Source organism: Salmo salar, chromosome ssa21, assembly GCF_905237065.1.
Source record: "Salmo salar chromosome ssa21, Ssal_v3.1, whole genome shotgun sequence".
Lineage (NCBI taxonomy): Eukaryota > Metazoa > Chordata > Actinopteri > Salmoniformes > Salmonidae > Salmo > Salmo salar.
In genome coordinates this window covers 13,273,947-13,294,691 of record NC_059462.1, presented here as the reverse complement: position 1 = coordinate 13,294,691, position 20,745 = coordinate 13,273,947, and the positions used below count along the sequence as shown (strand labels likewise).

General features: G+C 44.1%; 1 protein-coding gene across 2 annotated transcripts in view; it reads left to right on the top strand.

Moving 5' to 3' along the window:
- The window catches only part of LOC106581831 (kalirin), a 289,877-nt gene that overhangs the window by 124,771 nt on the left and 144,361 nt on the right, over positions 1-20,745 (top strand). For both annotated transcript variants that reach the window (XM_014164228.2, XM_014164230.2), the window contains exons 6-9: positions 2,766-2,888; positions 6,601-6,792; positions 7,372-7,503; positions 9,214-9,444. In XM_014164228.2, coding sequence (XP_014019703.1) covers positions 2,766-2,888; positions 6,601-6,792; positions 7,372-7,503; positions 9,214-9,444 — 678 coding nt within the window. The remainder of the gene's footprint in view (positions 1-2,765; positions 2,889-6,600; positions 6,793-7,371; positions 7,504-9,213; positions 9,445-20,745) is intronic.

The following is a 20,745-nucleotide window of genomic DNA, read 5'->3' as shown; positions in this document are numbered from 1 at the left end:
AATTCGCAGGAGCATTTGGCCTCCCTTGATAAAAAAGTAATAAAATACTAGCCAATCAGCATTGAGCTAAACTGAGTGAGCTCAGCTGTGAATGGTCCTGGCGCACCAAAAAAAAGTGTCACTGGAAGCCAGTTTGGATTTGGCTTCTCACCAAACATCATTGAATTGTTGCATGTCGTTGCATTGTTGTCCTCCGGTGGTTAGCTAGCTAGCTCAAATAGGCCCTTTCCTAAATTAGCCATGGATGGAGATGGGGATTTGGACTTGTGGTTTTACTTAATTCTCCGTACTGGCCAATTATTTTAACACCGATTCTGATCCAACCATAAATTCATACATTGTGCCATCTAGCTGCCTGTTCAACATGCAGCTAGATGTAGTAGGCTAATGTTAACTAGTTGGCCTGGCGCATTGTTGCCCATGAAAGGAAGTTAGGCTAGCGAGCAAACATTTTAGCCTGGTAGCTTAGGACAACAACAATTTAAAGAGTGTACTGTATGACAGAGTCATAGACGGTTTAGGCAACATGAAAGAGGAGGATGCCACTGGCGTTTCTCTACAAGTAGGGTGAGTGAACATGTTTTTTTTCTACTTGCAAGCACGCACACGGGCATACACACATCAGCACCATGGACAGCCACATCATATTTAGATTACATTTATTGGACTACATAGTTGTTGGTATCTTTTAGTTGTCACTGCATAGATGATTAGATGATTAGATGATGTTGAAATACTGACGTTGAAATAGCGGAGGCAGTTTTCTTTGTGACTTGCACTAACTAGCCGTGTTTCTAAATCAATAGTTGTTTAGCAATCCAAAAATGGAAACATTAACTTGCTTGACCATGCTGTAGGTTATGTAACTGTTTGTTACATGCAATATGTTTTGTGGACTTCACCGGATAGATGTTGCTCTCTGGTTCTGTGTCTTCTTTTTGTCTCGGCCTTAGGTGTCAAAACATATGATTGAATTAACAGGTTATAGAGCAAACAACACAATTATCACAACACATAGGTTGTAATATGGATTTTTCCCCCCTGGCATGGCTTCCCCTGTGATTTTACCCACGCACCGCTACTGGTGAAAGGATTCTGGTGCCATTTGGGACCCAGTCAAAATGAACAATTACTGCTCCTCTCGCCTGGCCTCCACGCCGCCGTCTTCCTCTCCCATCATGCACTGGTAATGATCAATGCCATATGATGGAAAAAATCTCACATGGGTTTTAGTCAGGAGAGTTATAGATTAAAATCAATGTTGTTCTCCGTAGAGAAAAAAAAAGACCTCTTTGATGCAATCAATATATTTCTTTCAAGGAATATCATTTTTACAGAGTACATTTTAGGTTTATGATAAGGAAGAAGTTGTTGTTCATTTAGGATAATGATATACAGCTGTAGGATCACTCTTTTGAACGCTCTTTTGTTGCCGAGAATTTTCTTGCACTGCAGGAAAAGCAAACTTGTTGTGCGAACAGTTCCTCATCTTCAAGTGAACACGATAGGGAGCCATTTATCAGCAACTGCACTGAGCCAGAATTTGTCCCCCCTAAAAAAAAGCAAACAGTCATTGAGCTAATTATTCTTTAGCCAGCTTCTCTCCGTTTGATTAGTAAATTATTAGATTAAGCTGTCAAGGTGTAATTTAATAAGCATGACAAGTTAGGGATTTTTATAAGTATCGTTTCAATCATATGGTCTTTTGACAATAAAGTTGATTAAATCAAACCCTACTTTGAGGGTAAGAAATATGATTCAAAACCAAAATATATGGACGACCACTTTTTCCTAGTCACTTTTCTGCTTTTCTCATTCTATTTGCTAAAGTTATTGCATATTGAAAGAAAAGCCATTGTAACTTTTTACTTCAATTGATCATGGTTTAGTAGGATAATAATTACCTTAGCACTATTCATAAAAAAACCCGTCTAAATCGGAGCAAATTGACTATAGCAACACCTGCTCCGTAATCTGTTATATCAGTACAAACACATCAGACAACTCATTCATTTTATAAGGACTTACGTTGGAAGGCAGCGCTGAGAGGTCACACTAGCGCCAATGTTTAATTAACAGCTCAATCAAACCTGATTAAATAGATGTATTCTAATGTCGCAGGCTCTTCAGCGCGGGGGTGTAAAGCTGCTGGCCTAGAGGGCTGTCCTAATGTGACCCTATAATCATGCTTGTCACGCTACCGTTATTTAATTTTTGATCATATACTTGAGTGTACTGTGCAGGATTTTAATAAAGAGCGATTGCAAGCCTCCCAATGACTTGCATTTAGTTAAATCCAATCATTAGTGTATAATTAACACCAGAGAGAGGACTACAGTAGCATGTAACGCACTGAATGTTTATCTTCCGTGTCCTAGGATGGTCTAGTGGTCTAAACCGCTGCCTCTGGATCACATATACTGCTGAAGCATGGGTTCCGTTCCAGCCCTCTGCTATTTGCTGTGTCTTTCCTCTCTCTTGATCCGGTCCAATACACCCGCAAATGAAATGTCTATCTGCTGTGCCATGATGAGTTACAACAGCTAAACTATCAATGGGAATGTCTAATAATCATTATGATTGATTGATTATATATATATTATGCTATTTATATGCGTGCAAGCCGTGCATTCATTTCTGTATGGGTGGGCCCAGCGGGAATCGAACCCAAAAGCGCCATTCCCTAACAACTGAGCCACACAGGACCAGTAACCCAACCAGCAACCTTACCTAACCTTATGTATCTGTGTTTGTTCCCACCATAGATGTTTGACTGGATCAGTCACAATAAGGAAGTGTTCCTGCAGAGCCACACAGAGATCGGAGTCAGCTACCAACACGCCGTGGATCTCCAGACGCAGCACAATCACTTTGCCATGAATTCTATGGTATGTGAGGACTACGTAGTGTGTGAGGACTACGTAGTGTGTGAGGACTACGTAGTGTGTGAGAACTACATAGTGTGTGAGGACTACGTGGTGTGTGAGGACTACGTGGTGTGTGAGGACTACGTAGTGTGTGAGGACTATATGGTGTGTGAGGACTATATGGTGTGTGAGGACTACGTAGTGTGTGAGGACTATATGGTGTGTGAGGACTATATGGTGTGTGAGGACTATGGGGTGTGTGAGGACTAAATGGGGTGTGGCGACTATGGTGTCAGGGGACTATGGGGTGTGTGGGGACTATGGGGTGTGTGGGGACTATGGGGTGTGTGTGGACTATGTGGTGTCAGAGGATTATGTGGTGTCAGAGGATTATGTGGTGTCAGAGGACTATGTGGTGTCAGAGGACTATGTGGTGTGTGGGGACTATGGGGTGTGTGGGGACTATGGGGTGTGTGAGGACTATGGGGTGTGTGGGGACTATGTGGTGTGTGTGACGACTGTGGTGTGTGGGGACGACTGTGGTGTGTGGGGACGACTGTGGTGTGTGGGGACGATGTGGTGTGTGGGGACTATGTGGTGTGTGGGGACTATGTGGTGCGTGTGACGACTGTGGTGCGTGTGACGACTGTGGTGCGTGTGACGACTGTGGTGCGTGTGACGACTGTGGTGCGTGTGACGACTGTGGTGCGTGTGACGACTGTGGTGCGTGTGACGACTGTGGTGCGTGTGACGACTGTGGTGTGTGTGAGGACTTTCTGCAGTGTATGGGGATGGGGGATCTAATAATATGGATGACATCAATACTCTGAGTCATGGCTCAGTGATTTCACTTTGTATGAGCGGAGTAAAAGCGGAATTATTGAAAGACAGACTGGTCGATGTTTGAGGAGCGAGTCAAAAAGCCTTTCAGTTACTGTATTAGTATTTCAAATAGGGTTGTGAAAGACACGTGCTCGTACAGCTACCATTGATGTAGTGCAGGCCACTGGCGATGGAGCACTGAAGTCCGTTTTACATATGAACACACACGTTCAGATTAGTATTGCTCTACTGAAATAGCAGGCTACTTCCTCAATGTTGATTTGATTTCCTCTGGTTCTACTCACCAGTTACACTGCCATTAAAATTATTGTTAGGATGTTTCCCAAATGGCACCCTATTCCCTACATAGCCATGGTCATAAGTAGTGCACTAAATAGGGAATATTGTGCCTTTTGAGATACACATTAGAATAGGGAATGGCCTCTACTGCAGTTTTGCTCTGACAGAATGAAGACATGTTTGATGCTATTTGGATAAGAAATCAAACCACATACAGTGCTGTGAAAAAGTATTTGCCCCCCCTTCTAATTTTCTCTACTTTTCCATATGTTTGATACTGAATACTGAATGTTATCAGATCAAAACCAACACCTAATATTAGATAAAGGTGAACAAATAACATAACAATTACATACTTATTTCATTTATTAAATAAACAAAGTTACAGTATGCAACACCCAAATGCCCCTCTGTGAAAAAGTAATTGCACCCTTACACTCAATAACTGCTTCTGCCACCTTTAGCTGCAAAGACTCCAACCAAACGCTTCCTGATCAGATCTCTCACGTTGCTGTGGAGGAATTTTGGCCCGTTCTTCCATGCAGAAATACTTTAACTCAGCGACATTTGTGGGTTTTCAAGCATGAACTGCTAATTTCAAGTCCTGGCACAATGTCTCAATTGGGATTAGGTCTGGACTTTGACTAGGCCATTCCAAAACTTCAAATGTGTTGCTTTTTAGTTGTCCAGGTCCTGAGGCAGAAAACCATCCCCAAACCATCACACTACCACCACCATGCTTTACCGTTGGTATGAGGTTCTTACTGTAGAATCCAGTGTTTGTGTTCCACCAGACATAATGGGACCCATGTCAATGACTTTCTTTTTCACACAGGGGAATTGGGTGTTGCATAACTTTGTTAGTTAAATTAATGAAATAAGTATCAATTTTTTGGTTATTTGTAAACTCAGGTTTCCTTTATCTAATATTAGGTTCTGGTAATATTCAGTATAAAAAAAATATGCAAAAATAGAGACAATCAGAAAGGGTTGCAAATCATTTTTCGCAGCACTGTATGTACCAAACACACCACACGCACATGCACATTTGAATGGCATGGAAAGTCCTTCTAGCATTTAGGGGGGTAGATCAGCTTTAATATTGTTGATAGATTGTGCCTTCCATCAGTGTAATTGTCTGCATCATTTGTCAATATATATATATATATATTCCCCTAACCCTAACACCCCTTCCCTAATTGGAGTAAACTAATGGACAACAACGCTTCTACTTCCAGCTTATACATACTAAATACATTATACAGACACAGTATATTTTTCAATACTTATATATTTTTGGTTTTTGGTCCAATTCTAGCCTTCTATTGCCATTTCCAGCCTTTATTCTCAATGTGTGATGTTTTATTGTATTTTTTACAATAAAAACCTCCCCACTCAGAGGCAGCTTGGCTCTCACTGAAGAACCACTCTCTCTCTCTCTCTCTCTCACTCACTCACTCACTCACTCACTCACTCACTCACTCACTCACTCACTCACTCACTCACTCACTCACTCACTCACTCACTCACTCACTCACTCACTCACTCACTCACTCACTCACTCACTCACTCACCACTCTCTCTCTCTCTCTCTCTCTCTCTCTCTCTCTCGCTCCCCCTACACTCTCTATCTTGTTCCCCCCACTCTCTTTCTCTCTCTCTCTCTCTCTCTCTCTCTCTCGTTCCCCCCACTCTTTCTCTCTCTCTCTCTCTCTCTTGCTCCCCCCCACACTCTCTCTCTCTCTCTCCCCCTCTCTCTGCTCATACAGACTCCTAAACCATGCTGTTATTATGTTTTGACGTGAGTCTTGGCTCAGCGTGTTCAGCATGTAGCTACCATGTCTGAACGTAGTTCACTCAGCCCTGCTTTAAACCAACGAGCTGTTTGTTTTGATGCCTTCATTAGCAGTTCTAATCAGGTTAGCGGTAAATAAAGCCCACGTGCATCGTGTGAAGCTGATAAATGGTTGGGCCTAAAGCGGCCAGAGATGATTAAACTCCCATAGTGGAGGGATGGATGGATGGATGGGTTTTGTGGACTACACAGCCAGATGGCAGCACAGAGGATGTGTGTGTGTGTGTGTGTGTGTGTGTGTGTGTGTGTGTGTGTGTGTGTGTGTGTGTGTGTGTGTGTGTGTGTGTGTGTGTGTGTGTGTGTGTGTGTGTGTGTGTGTGTGTGTGTGTGTGTGTGTGTGTGTGTGTGTGTGTGTGTGTGTGTGTGTGTGTGTGTGTGTGCATGTGTGTGTGCGTTTGTGTGGGAGTGTCAAAGACATCAGGGGTGGCCTGCCAGAGAGAGAGCGATTCAGTCAAAGCTGCAGAATTCTGTCACGCTTGTTGTCGCTAAGCTCTACACCATAATTTCATGCCGGACTGGCTTTCAGGTCATACAGTATCTCTGTAGCATTGAATGTTTAGCTAATAAGCGATACTACATTGCTAGGTATAGCTAGACACGCCACAGAGACCCAGGTGGGTGCAATTAATTATCAGGTAGAATAGAAAACCAGCTCCGGACCTCATCGGGTACAAGTTGAATACCCCTAATATAGACCCTGGATCTTTTCCCATAATAAATGATGTCTTCTCTATGTGTGTCCCTCCCTCGGTGCAGAATGCCTATGTGAACATCAACCGGATCATGTCGGTGGCGTCGCGCCTGTCGGAGGCGGGCCACTACGCCTCGCAGCAGATCAAACAGATCTCGGCCCAGCTGGACCAGGAGTGGAAGAGCTTCGCCGCCGCCCTGGATGAACGCAGCACCATCCTGGCCATGTCGGCCGTCTTCCACCAGAAGTCGGAACAGGTTGGCAGTAGACAGTAGGCCTACAGGCTGCAACCCTCATACTGTTGTCACTCAGTCAAATAGCCCTGAATTCTACCTAACTTGAAGTCTGAGCACGCAACTCAGACATTTGTGTAAAACATGTACTGACGCCAACGGGGGATTTGCATGACAATTCAAGCGTTGCATCAACGCTTTGACCATCCTTCAAGCACACAGGCTGTCTGAGAGAGATTGTAGTGTCAGTGTTTCTCTGGCTGTTGCCTGTTGCTGTGTAGAGGTCGTTAAGATAGACCTGCGTTGTCTTGGCAGCAGCTGCTATGATGCAGATTGTTTGGGGCTACAGGTGTGCCTGTCGGTTGTAGACTATGCTGCTTTACAGAGAGCCAGGCAGGCAGGCGGGGTCCAGGGTTTCCTCAGCCTCTCGTAAAGAGGGTCTGCCTGCTTCCCTACCCCCCTTCCTCCCTCCATGCTTCCCTACCTCCCTTCCTCCCTCCCTGCCAGCCTCTGTCAGTTAAATTTATCCCAGGGCTCTGTTGATTGATCTATCTGTCTCTGTTCTGTTGTGTGAATGTGTCTCTTTGGCCTGTGTTCATACAGTTCCTGGCTGGGGTGGAGGCCTGGTGTAAGATGTGTAGTGAGGGGGGGCTGCCCTCGGATATGCAGGACCTGGAGCTGGCCATCCACCACCACCAGACCCTCTACGAACAAGTGTCCCAGGCCTACACCGAGGTGAGACACCCTCACAACACAAACCAGGGTTGGGGTGAATTCCATTTCAATTCCAGTCAATTCAGGAAGGACACGTAAGATTTCAATTATTTTCAATGGTTTTCAATTAGGAATTGGAACATTTTGGTTTACTTTCTGAATTGATATGGTATTGTCCCCAACCCTGACACTCACCCAGTTAGAGCACTAACTTAACTCAGGTTTATAGTGACATTCTGTGCTAGTTTAAGATCCCACCACATAGCTTTTAAGGGGAATGACCACAATTGTAATCCCCCTTTTATATGAGATATATACGATGGCTTTTAAAAGACTGTCATAAGTTATCTTAACATTATCATAAGCAATCTAAGCATGAATATACACTGCACCTAACGTTGAAATATTGCCCTTAAATGAAAAAAGAATCCTTAAATCAGATCGTACCAGACATAAAACTCTTTCATGTAAACGTTTCCCTGTACTACAGATTTATATCAAATATGACCTTTACCCGCCACATTGAATCCATCTGCATTGCACCATGTGTGACACATGACCTGTTATGAAGTATGTGGACCACTGTCCTTCCATGTCAGATTTACTCCCCACAGAAGATCCTGTATGATGATAGGTTTGTGGTTTGTGTAGCATTTCACGAGATGACTCTGCTCTGCACTGACTTTGGTCCTCCTTGGTTGTTTTATTTTAGTGTCATCTCTGACAAGGTTGCTATTAAACGTCTCTGGTTTGAACCAAAAAAAGAAAGGCTTTGCTGTTCTCTTACATATTGTGCCACAGATGAAGGAAGAAGAAGAAATACTCATCCTAATGCGCAAGAAAGTGCATGTAATTTAGTGATTTCCGCTGGAAATGAAATTACAGCTTTGCCTTTGCTTAATTTAGGACGGTGCGTGTGCAGCTAGAACAGAACAGAGGTGATTAGCAAGGAACTGACTTTCAAAATCCTTATTTTCCTCAAACTTTTCTTTCCACATAATGAAACTAAAATTTGACTGATATGACAAGCTTCAAGATTAATAGTGATGCTGTATCTAATGCAGACATAGAGTTTCAAAATTCTGGGACATTCTCAAAATTCCCGGGTTTTCAAAAAAATCCTGAAATCGGGAGGAAATCCAGGAATCCTCCAAATGTGATTTATGGAGAACCTGGGAATTTTGGGAAAGTTGCAACCCTGCAGATATCAACAGTTAAATAGGGGGTGCTTATATTTGTCCTGTTTCAATGCATGTACAAGTGTGAAATGGAAATGTGTTTTTTGCATATCACATCTCCCCCTGAGACACCCTCGGATAGTGGGGTTACTGCCAGGGATCAGACATTATTGACGGTGACCCTGGAGCAATTAGGGGAAAGTGCTTTGCTCAAGGGTAGATCAACAGATTATTTTTCAACTTGTCAGTTTGTGGATTTGAACTAGCAACCTTTGGGTTACTGGCCCAATGCTCTAACTGCTAGGCTAAAGCTAGGCTAATCCTCCTAATAGTGGTTAGAGCGTTGGGCCAGTAACCGAAAGTTTGCTGGATCAAATCCCTGAGCTGACAAGGTAAAAATCTGTTGTTCTGCCCCTGAACAAGGCAATTAACCCACTGTTCCCCAGTAGGCTGTCAATATAAATAAGAATTTGTTCTTAACTGACTTGCCTAGTTAAATAAAGGTTAAAAAATATATATAATAAATAAATATCGCATCCCTCTCTGTCAAAAGGTCAGTCAGGATGGCAAGGCACTGCTGGATGTCCTCCAGAGACCATTGAGCCCGGGGAACTCGGAATCTCTGACGGCCACAGCCAACTACTCCAAGGCAGTCCACTGTATCCTGGATGTGGTCCACGAGGTCCTGCACCACCAGAGACGCCTGGAGAGCATCTGGCAGCACCGCAAGGTCCGCCTGCACCAAAGGCTACAGCTCTGTGTATTCCAACAGGACGTCCAACAGGTAACTAGCGTTGTGTTCATTTATATACACGTGCACACACCAGAGTATTTGAGCATGGGAAATTCCACTCATCGCTCTCGGACTGGTCTTTGCACGCCGTTCTGGCGCTCAACGTCTTTAACCCCGCTCTGCAAAACATTCGCTCAGCGCTCACAGGGGGGAAACAAATGCCGCTCCATTCCTTTTTTTTTCCGTTTATTTTTTGTGACTATGTACCATTTGGTTTTGAAGTAGGCTGTCGTAACATTTCAGCATCATGTTGTAGGCTATTAAACAAGGGCTTACCTACAGTAGGTGATAGGCTGTGGCCACTGTGTTAAAAAACAAATAGCTTTTTCTCTAATCTATTCATCATCAGATACTTCAGTTGTAACTGGCTCTGTTGCGCTCCCATTTGACAGTTGCTAGACAACTTTAGCACTGTTACAAACTTTGCTCCACTCCGCTCACATCCCCTGGCAAACCCACACAGGCCATCTATCCAACAGGAAACAGTAAGATGGCCAGTGCTCGGCCCCCTACTGTACATCACTAACTGTATTTTGAATAGCAAACTGAACATGACGACACAGTGTAAATGAAATGCTGCATCTTGAATCATATGTTGGTGCACCGCCTCTTCAGTCACTTGTCAGGGCTGTGGGAGTTGTAAGGACTCAGATGTAGCCTATAGAAAGGCTTTATGGCACACTAGTTTAGTAACAGTATGAGGTTAGTAGGTCACGGTGTCAATCTGCACTGTAGAACATGAGCCATTTATTGTTTTGGTTGAGCCCATTTTGGAGAACACAGTTCCTTGCCCTGATGCTGCAGCAAAATATGAATTTACATCTCATAACTCATATGGCTCTGTGTTGACTCCGGGTTTGAAAAAGGAGTCCGTATTTCAAATGAGCAGCGTGAAGAAAGAGGAGATTTTCAACAGTTAAGGGGAATTATTTTTCATGAGCGGAATTTTTACTCTAATATTTCTCGTCTGGAAGCGTACTCAGGTGGACAGTTAGTATCCCTTGCGTTGGCCATTTTGGAGAAGGATGAGCTGCAGTCTGGGAGTGCGTCCCAAATGGCACCCTATTCCCTGTTTACTGCACTACTTTTGACCGGGGCCTATACAGAATGGCGCTGGCATGTACAGTATAGGGGCCATTTTACGGGCTCCTGACCAATTCTGCTATTTTGTGTTTTTTTGCACTGATCTTAAGTGTTTTTGTACATAATGTTTCCACCATTGTTTCCTATGACGGCAAAGAGCTTCTGGAGTTAGAACAGCGATCACTAATCTCGATTTGGATGATGAATTCTACTCGACACTCGGAAGAGGAAAAGACGACGATATAGAGGGCGACGTGGGGGCAGCCTGATGAAACTACGATATAGAGGCCGACGTGGGGGCAGCCTGACGAAACTAGGATATAGAGGCCGACGTGGGGACACCCTGATGAAACTACGATGTAGAGTCCAACCTGGGGGCACCCTGATTAAACTACGATATAGAGGCTGCTGTGGGGACACCCTGATGAAACTACGATGTAGAGTCCAACCTGGGGGCACCCTGATGAAACTACGATATAGAGGCCAACGTGGGGACACCCTGATGAAACTACGATATAGAGGCCGACGTGGGGACACCCTGATGAAACTACGATATAGAGGCTGCTGTGGGGACACCCTGATGAAACTATGATATAGAGGCTGACGTGGGGACACCCTGATGAAACTACGATATAGAGGCCGACGTGGGGACACCCTGATGAAACTACGATGTAGAGTCCAACCTGGGGGCACCCTGATTAAACTACGATATAGAGGCTGACGTGGGGACACCCTGATGAAACTACGATATGGAGGCCGACGTGGGGACACCCTGATGAAACTACGATATAGAGGCCAACTTGGGGACACCCTGATGAAACTACGATATAGAGGCCGACGTGGGGACACCCTGATGAAACTACGATATAGATGCCGACGTGGGGACACCCTGATGAAACTACGATATGGAGGCCGACGTGGGGACACCCTGATGAAACTACGATATGGAGGCCGACGTGGGGACACCCTGATGAAACTACGATATGGAGGCCGACGTGGGGACACCCTGATGAAACTACGATATAGAGGCCGACGTGGGGACACCCTGATGAAACTACGATATGGAGGCCGACGTGGGGACACCCTGATGAAACTAGCGAGTGAATAAACCACCTCTACTCTCTGTTCCAGTGGAGAATGTACAATCACTGGAGAACAAACTAGACGAGGTCCGTTGGAGTCAGCTCTAATTCCAGCAGCAGCACCGAGCCAAGTCTGGGAGCCAAATCAAGATCTGACCTCTGATTAGCCAAGCCAAACAATGTATAACCAGTCCACCAGGGACACTGGAGCGCTGTTGACTCAAGCCTCACTTACCTCACGGACTTAAGGAATAATTACTAGGCATAGTCTTAGAAAATGTTACCAAGGATTCAATGGCCTAAAAAAGCAATGCTGTGTAACACGTTAGTGTGCGTGTGTGCGCGTGTGTGTGCGTATATGGTAGGGTGTGTGTGATTGTGCGTATCAGCTTTCTTTGTCAAGTCAGTAAGATTCATAATCACACATCATCTCTCACACCTTCCTCCTCTTGCAGTATGGCTCATTCTTGGTGAATACCTCTCACCACTCCTCTCATATCTCCTCCTCTCCCTACCTCTTTTTCACTGTGATAACGAGTCCACTCCCCCCTCAATGAGGCCAGTCTCTACTCTTCATCATCCAGCGCGCGTCCCAAATGACATCCTATTCCCTTGATACCGTTCTACTTTTGACCACGGCCCATGAGGCTCTGGTCAAAAGTAGTGGACTATATAGGGAATAGAATGCCATTTAGGGACGCACATCCAGTCATTGAAGTATGAAGTGTGTTTATTAGCGAACACATGCCAGAAAGTACTTCACAGGCACAGCCAGTGAAATTAGTGTGATCGGATTTATCATTCCTTGAATAGGGCCTATTCAATTTAAAAACGAAGAAAAAACAAGCTAGACTGTCGGACAGGTTTCCTTTCAATCCGATCTGCTTCAGTGTCTATTGTGCTTCCGACGTGTTTTCTGATGTTCTGATTTGTTCTGTAAACCAACCTATCTTTCTCTCTTTCCCTGAGAGGGTATTGAAATGGCTGTCATTTGGGACGCAACTCGAGTAATACAACGATGTACTAGATAGAATACACCACAGTGAAAGCCACACTGGAGAGACGGAAACAGAAACGGTGTAGTGTGCGGTTCAGTGAGTCCCCTGCCCACAGTCAGAGTGGAGCTCATTGATAGGACCCAAACTGAACCCTATTACCGGTTAAGTGCACTACTTTTGACCAGGGCCCCATAGGGTTTTGGTCAAAAGTAGTGTACTATATAAAGAATAGAGTGCCACATGGGACGCACCCATGGAGAGTGTAGCATGCATTTAGTTAGTTCATATGCGCAGTGTATACTCACGGTGCCCTAGTTTATTTACATTTACTCAAGGGAACCACATCAGGGTAGTTCATTGATATTCATATCATGTCAATGATGTTTATTTGGAGTGGTTTAATGAACACCCTTATCTTTCTGACAGCACCGACTGCTATCAGCAGCTACAGTATGCACGCCTCTCCCTTTCTCTTTTTCTTTCTCTTTTATTTCAATCCGATCTGCTTCAGTGTGTGTTGTGTATCCGACGTGTGCTTTCATGTTCTGATTTGTTCCGTAAACCAACCTTTCTCCCTCTCCTCTCCTCTGAGAAGGTATTGAACCCTGTCTCGCTGCACTGCACACATTTAATTTCAACACAAAACTAAGAGAGACAATCCATGTCTCTAGTTACGTATGAGAAATAGAACTCCTTCAACCTGTGTGTCTGCCCAGCTAGCACATTTGGTTCCTTGGAAGTTGTGGGAAAGTACGTTTTTGGTTTCCCATTGAATCTGGGAATGAAGCCATACATTTTTTTTAAACGGAAGTGAAATTGTTGCCTGTTTGGGTAACGTACATTTTTAGGTTGCAGGGAGGTTCTGAGAAGGTTTTACTATGGTTCCCTGAAAGTTTTCCTGGGAGGTTTAATTAACGTTCTGAGAACAGAAATGATAGGTTATTTGAAGGTGATGAATTAACATTCTAAGAGCATGTAAGACTTTTAATAACACCGCTTGCTTAGTTTGGGTTACCTGTTTTAAACTCCAAGCAAAGATAGGACACATGGAAATTCATTTGCTTAGGCATTAATCATTGAAAACACATGTATTTTTTTATTGTGGCACAGCATGAGTGAGATTCAAACCTATGATCTTCTGTTCTCTCTCCATGGAATTAGTCCACTAAACCACCAGGATGGAGCTAACATGCCATGGTTTTAAATTCATACAAATCTGTTAATTTTTGTCTATTAGAAACAGACCCCTTTTCAAAGGAAACATGCACTTATTAAGATCGGGTGTGGCCAATTAGTGGGCTCAGCTAACACACCTAAACAAACTTAACAAGATGGAGAGTTTTGTTGATGCTGACAGAATGTATATGTTTTTAAATAACATTCTTAGAATGTTCTCTGAACGTTACTCAAGTTTTCTTGTGGTTTTTATGGAACGTTTTCTTAACGTTCTCGGAACAATGAGAACATGACTTTAAATAGAACCATGAGGAAACCTGTAGGAAACGTTATGGTGAAGTACTGAAATTCACACAGAAGAACGTTGTTTCTTAACGTTCTCTGAACTATTTGAGAACATTCCTAATGTCAAACCAGTTGGAGAACGTTCCTGGAGCATTACCAAAATGTAATTTAAATGTAACCATGTTTGAACTTTTAGGAAACGTTCTGCGAAAGTAATGAAATACCAAGAAAATAAAGTTGTCAAGTTCCTTAAATGTGTTGAGAATATTTTTCATCCTGCACCATTCCCAGAAAGTTGTGGGAAGATTGTATGCAAAATAGCCATCGGACAACCACGCTCTCACCAAGCTCTAAGAAACATATATTATTACAGAAAGTTATGTGCTAGCTGGGTGTGGAGCTTCAGATCAGAGCGCCAGTGTTTTTGTTCCTAATAGCATCCTATTCCTTATACACTGCTCAAAAAAATAAAGGGAACACTAAAACAACACAATGTAACTCCAAGTCAATCACACTTCTGTGAAATCAAACTGTCCACTTAGGAAGCAACACTGATTGACAATAAATTTCACAAGCTGTTGTGCAAATGGAATAGACAACAGGTGGAAATTATAGGCAATTATCAAGACACCCCCAATAAAGGAGTGGTTCTGCAGGTGGGGACCACAGACCACTTCTCAGTTCCTATGCTTCCTGGCTGATGTTTTGGTCACTTTTGAATGCTGGCGGTGCTTTCACTCTAGTGGTAGTATGAGACGGAGTCTACAACCCACACAAGTGGCTCAGGTAGTGCAGCTCATCCAGGATGGCACATCAAGGCGAGCTGTGGCAAGAAGGTTTGCTGTGTCTGTCAGCGTAGTGTTCAGAGCATGGAGGTGCTACCAGGAGACAGGCCAGTACATCAGGAGATGTGGAGGAGGCCGTAGGAGGGCAACAACCCAGCAGCAGGACCGCTACCTCCGCCTTTGTGCAAGGAGGAGCAGGAGGAGCACTGCCAGAGCCCTGCAAAATGACCTCCAGCAGGCCACAAATGTGCATGTGTCTGCTCAAACGGTCAGAAACAGACTCCATGAGGGTGGTATGAGGGCCCGACGTCCACAGGTGGGGGTTCTGCTTACAGCCCAACACCGTGCAGGACGTTTGGCATTTGCCAGAGAACACCAAGATTGGCAAATTCGCCACTGGCGCCCGGTGCTCTTCACAGATGAAAGCAGGTTCACACTGAGCACGTGACAGACGTGACAGAGTCTGGAGACGCCGTGGAGAATGTTCTGCTGCCTGCAACATCCTCCAGCATGACAGGTTTGGCGCTGGGTCAGTCATGGTGTGGGGTGGCATTTCTTTGGGGGGCCGCACAGCCCTCCATGTGCTCGCCAGAGGTAGCCTGACTGTCATTAGGTACCGAGATGAGATCCTCAGACCCCTTGTGAGAACATATGCTGGTGCGGTTGGCCCTGGGTTCCTCCTAATGCAAGACAATGCTAGACCTCATGTGGCTGGAGTGTGTCAGCAGTTCCTGCAAGAGGAAGGCATTGATGCTATGGACTGGCCTGCCCGTTCCCCAGACCTGAATCCAATTGAGCACATCTGGGACATCATGTCTCGCTCCATCCACCAATGCCACGTTGCACCACAGACTGTCCAGGAGTTGGCGGATGCTTTAGTCCAGGTCTGGGAGGAGATCCCTCAGGAGACCATCCGCCATCTCATCAGGAGCATGCCCAGGCATTGTAGGGAGGTCATACAGGCACGTGGAGGCCACACACACTACTGAGCCTCATTTTGACTTGTTTTAAGGACATTACATCAAAGTTGGATCAGCCTGTAGTGTGGTTTTCCACTTTAATTTTGAGTGTGACTCCAAATCCAGACCTCCATGGGTTGATAAATTGGATTTCCATTGATTATTTTTGTGTGATTTTGTTGTCAGCACATTCAACTATGTAAAGAAAAAAGTATTTCATAAGATTATTTCATTCATTCAGATCTAGGATGTGTTATTTTAGTGTTCCTTTTATTTTTTTGAGCAGTATATAATGCACTACATTTGACCAGAGCCCTATGGGCACTCAGTAGGCAATAGGGTGTCATTTGGGACACACATAGCGTAATACAACAAATATACTAGATAGAATACACCACAGTGAAAGCCACACTGGACTTGCTGAAACAGAAATGGTGTACTGTGCAGTCCAGTGAGTCCACTGTGTGTCTGGCCCTGGCCCCTGCCCTTGGCCCTCTGCCTGCAGTCAGAGTTGAGCTCAGTGATAGGGGGGTGACTTTGTTTACAGCCCACTAATTAAATATGGTTAGGAACAGACATCCATGAAGACTGTGCAGTCTAGTTAGTCTAGTTAGTACACACTGTGTACACATGGTTCGCCTAGTTTACAGTGCCTTCGGGAAAGTATTCAGACCCCTTGACTTGTTCCACGTTTTGTTACATTACAGCCTGAATTTAAAATAATTTCAATTTAGATGTTGTGTCACTGATCTACACAGAATAGACCATCATGTCAAAGTGGAATTATGTTTTTAGAAATGTTTACAAATGAATTTAAAATGTAAAGCTGAAATGTCTTCTGTCAGTAAGTATTCAACCCCTTTGTTATGGCAAGTTTATATAACTTCAGGAGTAAAAATGTGCTTAACAAGTCAGATAATAAGTTCATCTCTGTACCCTACACATACAATTATCTGTATGGTCACTCAGTCAAACAGTGAATTTCAAGCACAGATTCAATGACAAAGACCAGGGAGGTTTTCTAATGCCTCCCAAAGAAGGGCATCATTAGTAGATAAAAATACAATACAAAAAAACACCCATTGAATGTCCCTTTGAGCATGGTGAGGTTATTAATTACACTTTGGATGGTGTATCAATACACCCAGTCACTACAAAGATACAGGCGTCCTTCCAAACTCAGTTGCCGTAGAGGAAGGAAACCGCTCAGGGATTTCACCATGAGGCCAGTGGGGATTTTAAACCAGTCACAGAGTTAAATGGCTGTGATAGGAGAAAACTGAGGATGGATCAACAACATTGTAGTTACTCCACAATACTAACCTAATTGACAGAGTGAAAAGAAGGAAGCCTGTACAGAATAAGACTATTCCAAATCATGCATCCTCATTGCAATAAGGCACTAAAGTAATACTGCAAAACATGTGGCAAAGAAATTAACTTTTTGTCCTGAATACAAAGCATTATGTTTTTGTTATATCCAACACAATACATCACTGAGTACCACTCTTCATATTTTCAAGCATGGTGGTGGCTGCATCATGTTATGGGTATGCTTGTCATCGGCAAGGACCAGGGAGTTTTTTAGGATCAAAAGAAAAGTAATAGAGCTAAGCACAGGCAAAATCCTAGAGGAAAAACTGGTTCAGTCTGCTTTCCAACAGACACTGGGAGACAAATCCACCTTTCAGCAGCCAATAACCTAAAACGCAATGCCAAATATACACTGGAGTTGCTTACCAAGACAACATTGAATGTTCCTGAGTGGCCTGTTTACAGTTTTGACTTAAATCGGCTTGAAAATCTATGGCAAGACCTTAAAATGGCTCTCTAGCAGTGATCAACAACCAACTTGACAGAGCTTAAATAAGTTTTAAAAGAATAAGGGGCAAATATTGTACAATCCAGGTGTGCAAAACTCTTAGAAACTTACCCAGAAAGTCTCAGCTGTTATCGCTTCCAAAATGTTTTATTTTCCATTAATGCAATTTTAAAAAGTTCAAAGTTCTTCCACTTTGACATTACAGAGTATTTTGTATATGTTGTTAACCGCAAGTGGACCAAAAAATTACAATTAAATCTGTTTTAATCCCACTTTGTAACACAAGAAAATGGGGAAAAAGTCAAGGGGTGTGAATACTTTCTGAAGGCACTGTTGTTCTATTTAAGCGAAAGAATAACTGCATCAATGATTGCGAGTGACTTAATGTGAATCAATAAGATTGAGCTGAGATGATCTCTTGACACCCCTACTTTCTGCAATGTTTCTGTCTCTGACTCAGTTGACAGACTGTATCAGGGCCTGAAGACTCCCATAATCTCTGTTACTCCAGAGATCTCTTTCTCATATGAGTAGGTACAGCTTCTCTTTTTCCTGTTTGGATTAGCCTGTCAACAGTTTAGCAAGACAAGATGATGCTTTCTCTCTCCGCCCCTCTCCCCCACCCTTTCTCTCTGATTTAGAGGGGTTGGATTAAATGCGGAAGACACATTTCAGTTGAATGACTTCAGTTGTACAACTGACTAGGCATCCCCCTTTCTCTCTGTCTCTCTCGCTCCCTTTTTCTTTTGATTTTGAATGCAGGGCGGTCTAATTTAGAGATAATCAAACGTACTCCTTTGTTCTAGGCTTACTGACTAGGCCGGGCTTGGTCAGTGATAGAAGCCTCCACAATAGCAGGTCAGGGCTGGGGTTATCAGCAGAGCACATGAGTGACTGTCGCGCTGCACTGCACCACCAAGCAACAGACAGTGTTAATGGGAATGCATTTCAAGCCTCTGACTCATAGGATGTGTCCCAAATGGCACCCTATTCCCTATTTAGTGACCTATTCCCAATAGGGCTTTGGTCAAAAGAAGTGCACTAGGTAGGGAATAGTGTGCCATTTTGGGATGTGGAAATACTTTGGGCTTCCAACTGCAAGTGGATTGTCAGGAGGAAGCGGTGTTGGAGGATATGTGGAGGAAGTTCTGCGCTATCCAAGGTCATCTGCTCTATAACTGTAGCCAGATTTAAGAGGAGTTGGGGAACCTGGGGCTCTCTCTATACTCTCCTCCCTCCACATTTGTGTTAATCTAATGACATTCCTCTCATTTTTCACAAGGTATAGCATATTTTTGGATAGGGGTAAGATATAGTGATACTCTCACTCAGGTTTATGTGACAGTGGATAACGAATGAAAGGGATAGCACTCAAATGAAATAAACTGTTACTTAGGCAACAGCAAGATGGTGCTTTATGTATCTGTGTATTCGTGAAGGTCAGAAATTCTCCACCCCAATGTGCTGTTCACCCAGCTAACACATTTGATTCCTTGGAAGTTGTGGGAACTTCCCAGGTTTCCCATTGGTTCTGCGAACAAAGCCATAAGTTTCCAACCAGTAAAACTTCACTTTTTTTAACATTCTGAGAACTGAAGTGAACATTTCACCTGTTCTGGGGACATACATGTTTAGGTTGCAGGGAGGTTCTGAGAATGTTTTACTATGGTTCCCTGAAGGCTTTCCTGGGATTTTTTATTAATGTTCTGACAAAGGAAATTATAGGTTATTTGAGTGTAATTAAATAATGTTTTCTGAACTTTTAATAAAACTGATTGCTTAACCGTTTTGAACTCCAAGCACAGATTGGACCCCAGGAAATTAATTTGCTTTGGCATTAATCATGCAATCGCATGTATTTTTTATTTTTGCACGGGGACAATGAGACTCGAACCTATGATCTTCTGTTATTTATTCACATGTTTGGTCCACTGTGCCACCAGGATGGGGCTAGAATCCCATGTTTTTTTTAAACTCATACAAAGCTGTTAATTTGTCTGAGGCATGCATGAGAGCATCAGCTGTTCCGGACGACTGTGTGATCACGCTCTCCGTAGGCGACGTGAGTAAGACCTTTAAACAGGTCAACATACACAAGGCTGCGGGGCCAGACGGATTACAAGGACGTGTATTCCGGGCATGTGTTGGCCAACTGGCAGGTGTCTACACTGACATTTTCAACATGTCCCTGATTGAGTCTGTCATATCAACATGATTCAAACAGACCACCATAATCCCTGTGCCCAAGAACACGAAGGCAACCTGCCTAAATGACTACTGACCCGTAGCACTCATGTCTGTAGCCATGAAATGTTTTGAAAGGCTGGTAAGGGCTCACATCAACACCATTATCCCAGAAACCCTAGACCCACTCCAATTTGCATACCGCCCAAACAGATCCACAGATGATGCAATCTCTATTGCACTCCACACTGCCCTTTCCCACCTGGACAAAAGGAACATGTGTGAGAATTCTATTCATTGACTTCAGCTCAGCGTTCAACACCATAGTACCCTCAAAGCTCATCACTAAGCTAAGGATCCTGGGACTAAACACCTCCCTCTGCAACTGGATCCTGGACTTCCTGACGGGCCGCCCCCATGTGGTGAGGGTAGGTAGCAACACATCTGCCACGCTGATCCTCAACACTGGAGCCCCCCAGGGGCGCGTGCTCAGTCCCCTCCTGTACTCCCTGTTCACCCAAGACTGCATGGCCAGGCACGACTCCAACACCATCATTAAGTTTGCAGACGACACAACAGAGGTAGGCCTGATCACCGACAATGATGAGACAGCCTACAGGGAGGAGGTCAGAGTCCTGGCCGGGTGGTGCCAGAATAACAACCTATCCCTCAACGTAACCAAGACTAAGGAGATGATTGTGGACTACAGGAAAAGGAGGACCGAGCACCCCCCCATTCTCATCGACGGGGCAGGAAACAAAAAAGATTTGGCATGGGTCCTCAGATCCTCAAAAGGTTCTACAGCTGCAACATCGAGAGCATCCTAACTGGTTGCATCACTGACTGGTACGGCAATTGCTCGGCCTCCAACCGCAAGGCACTACAGAGTGTATTGCGTTTGGCCCAGTACATCACTGG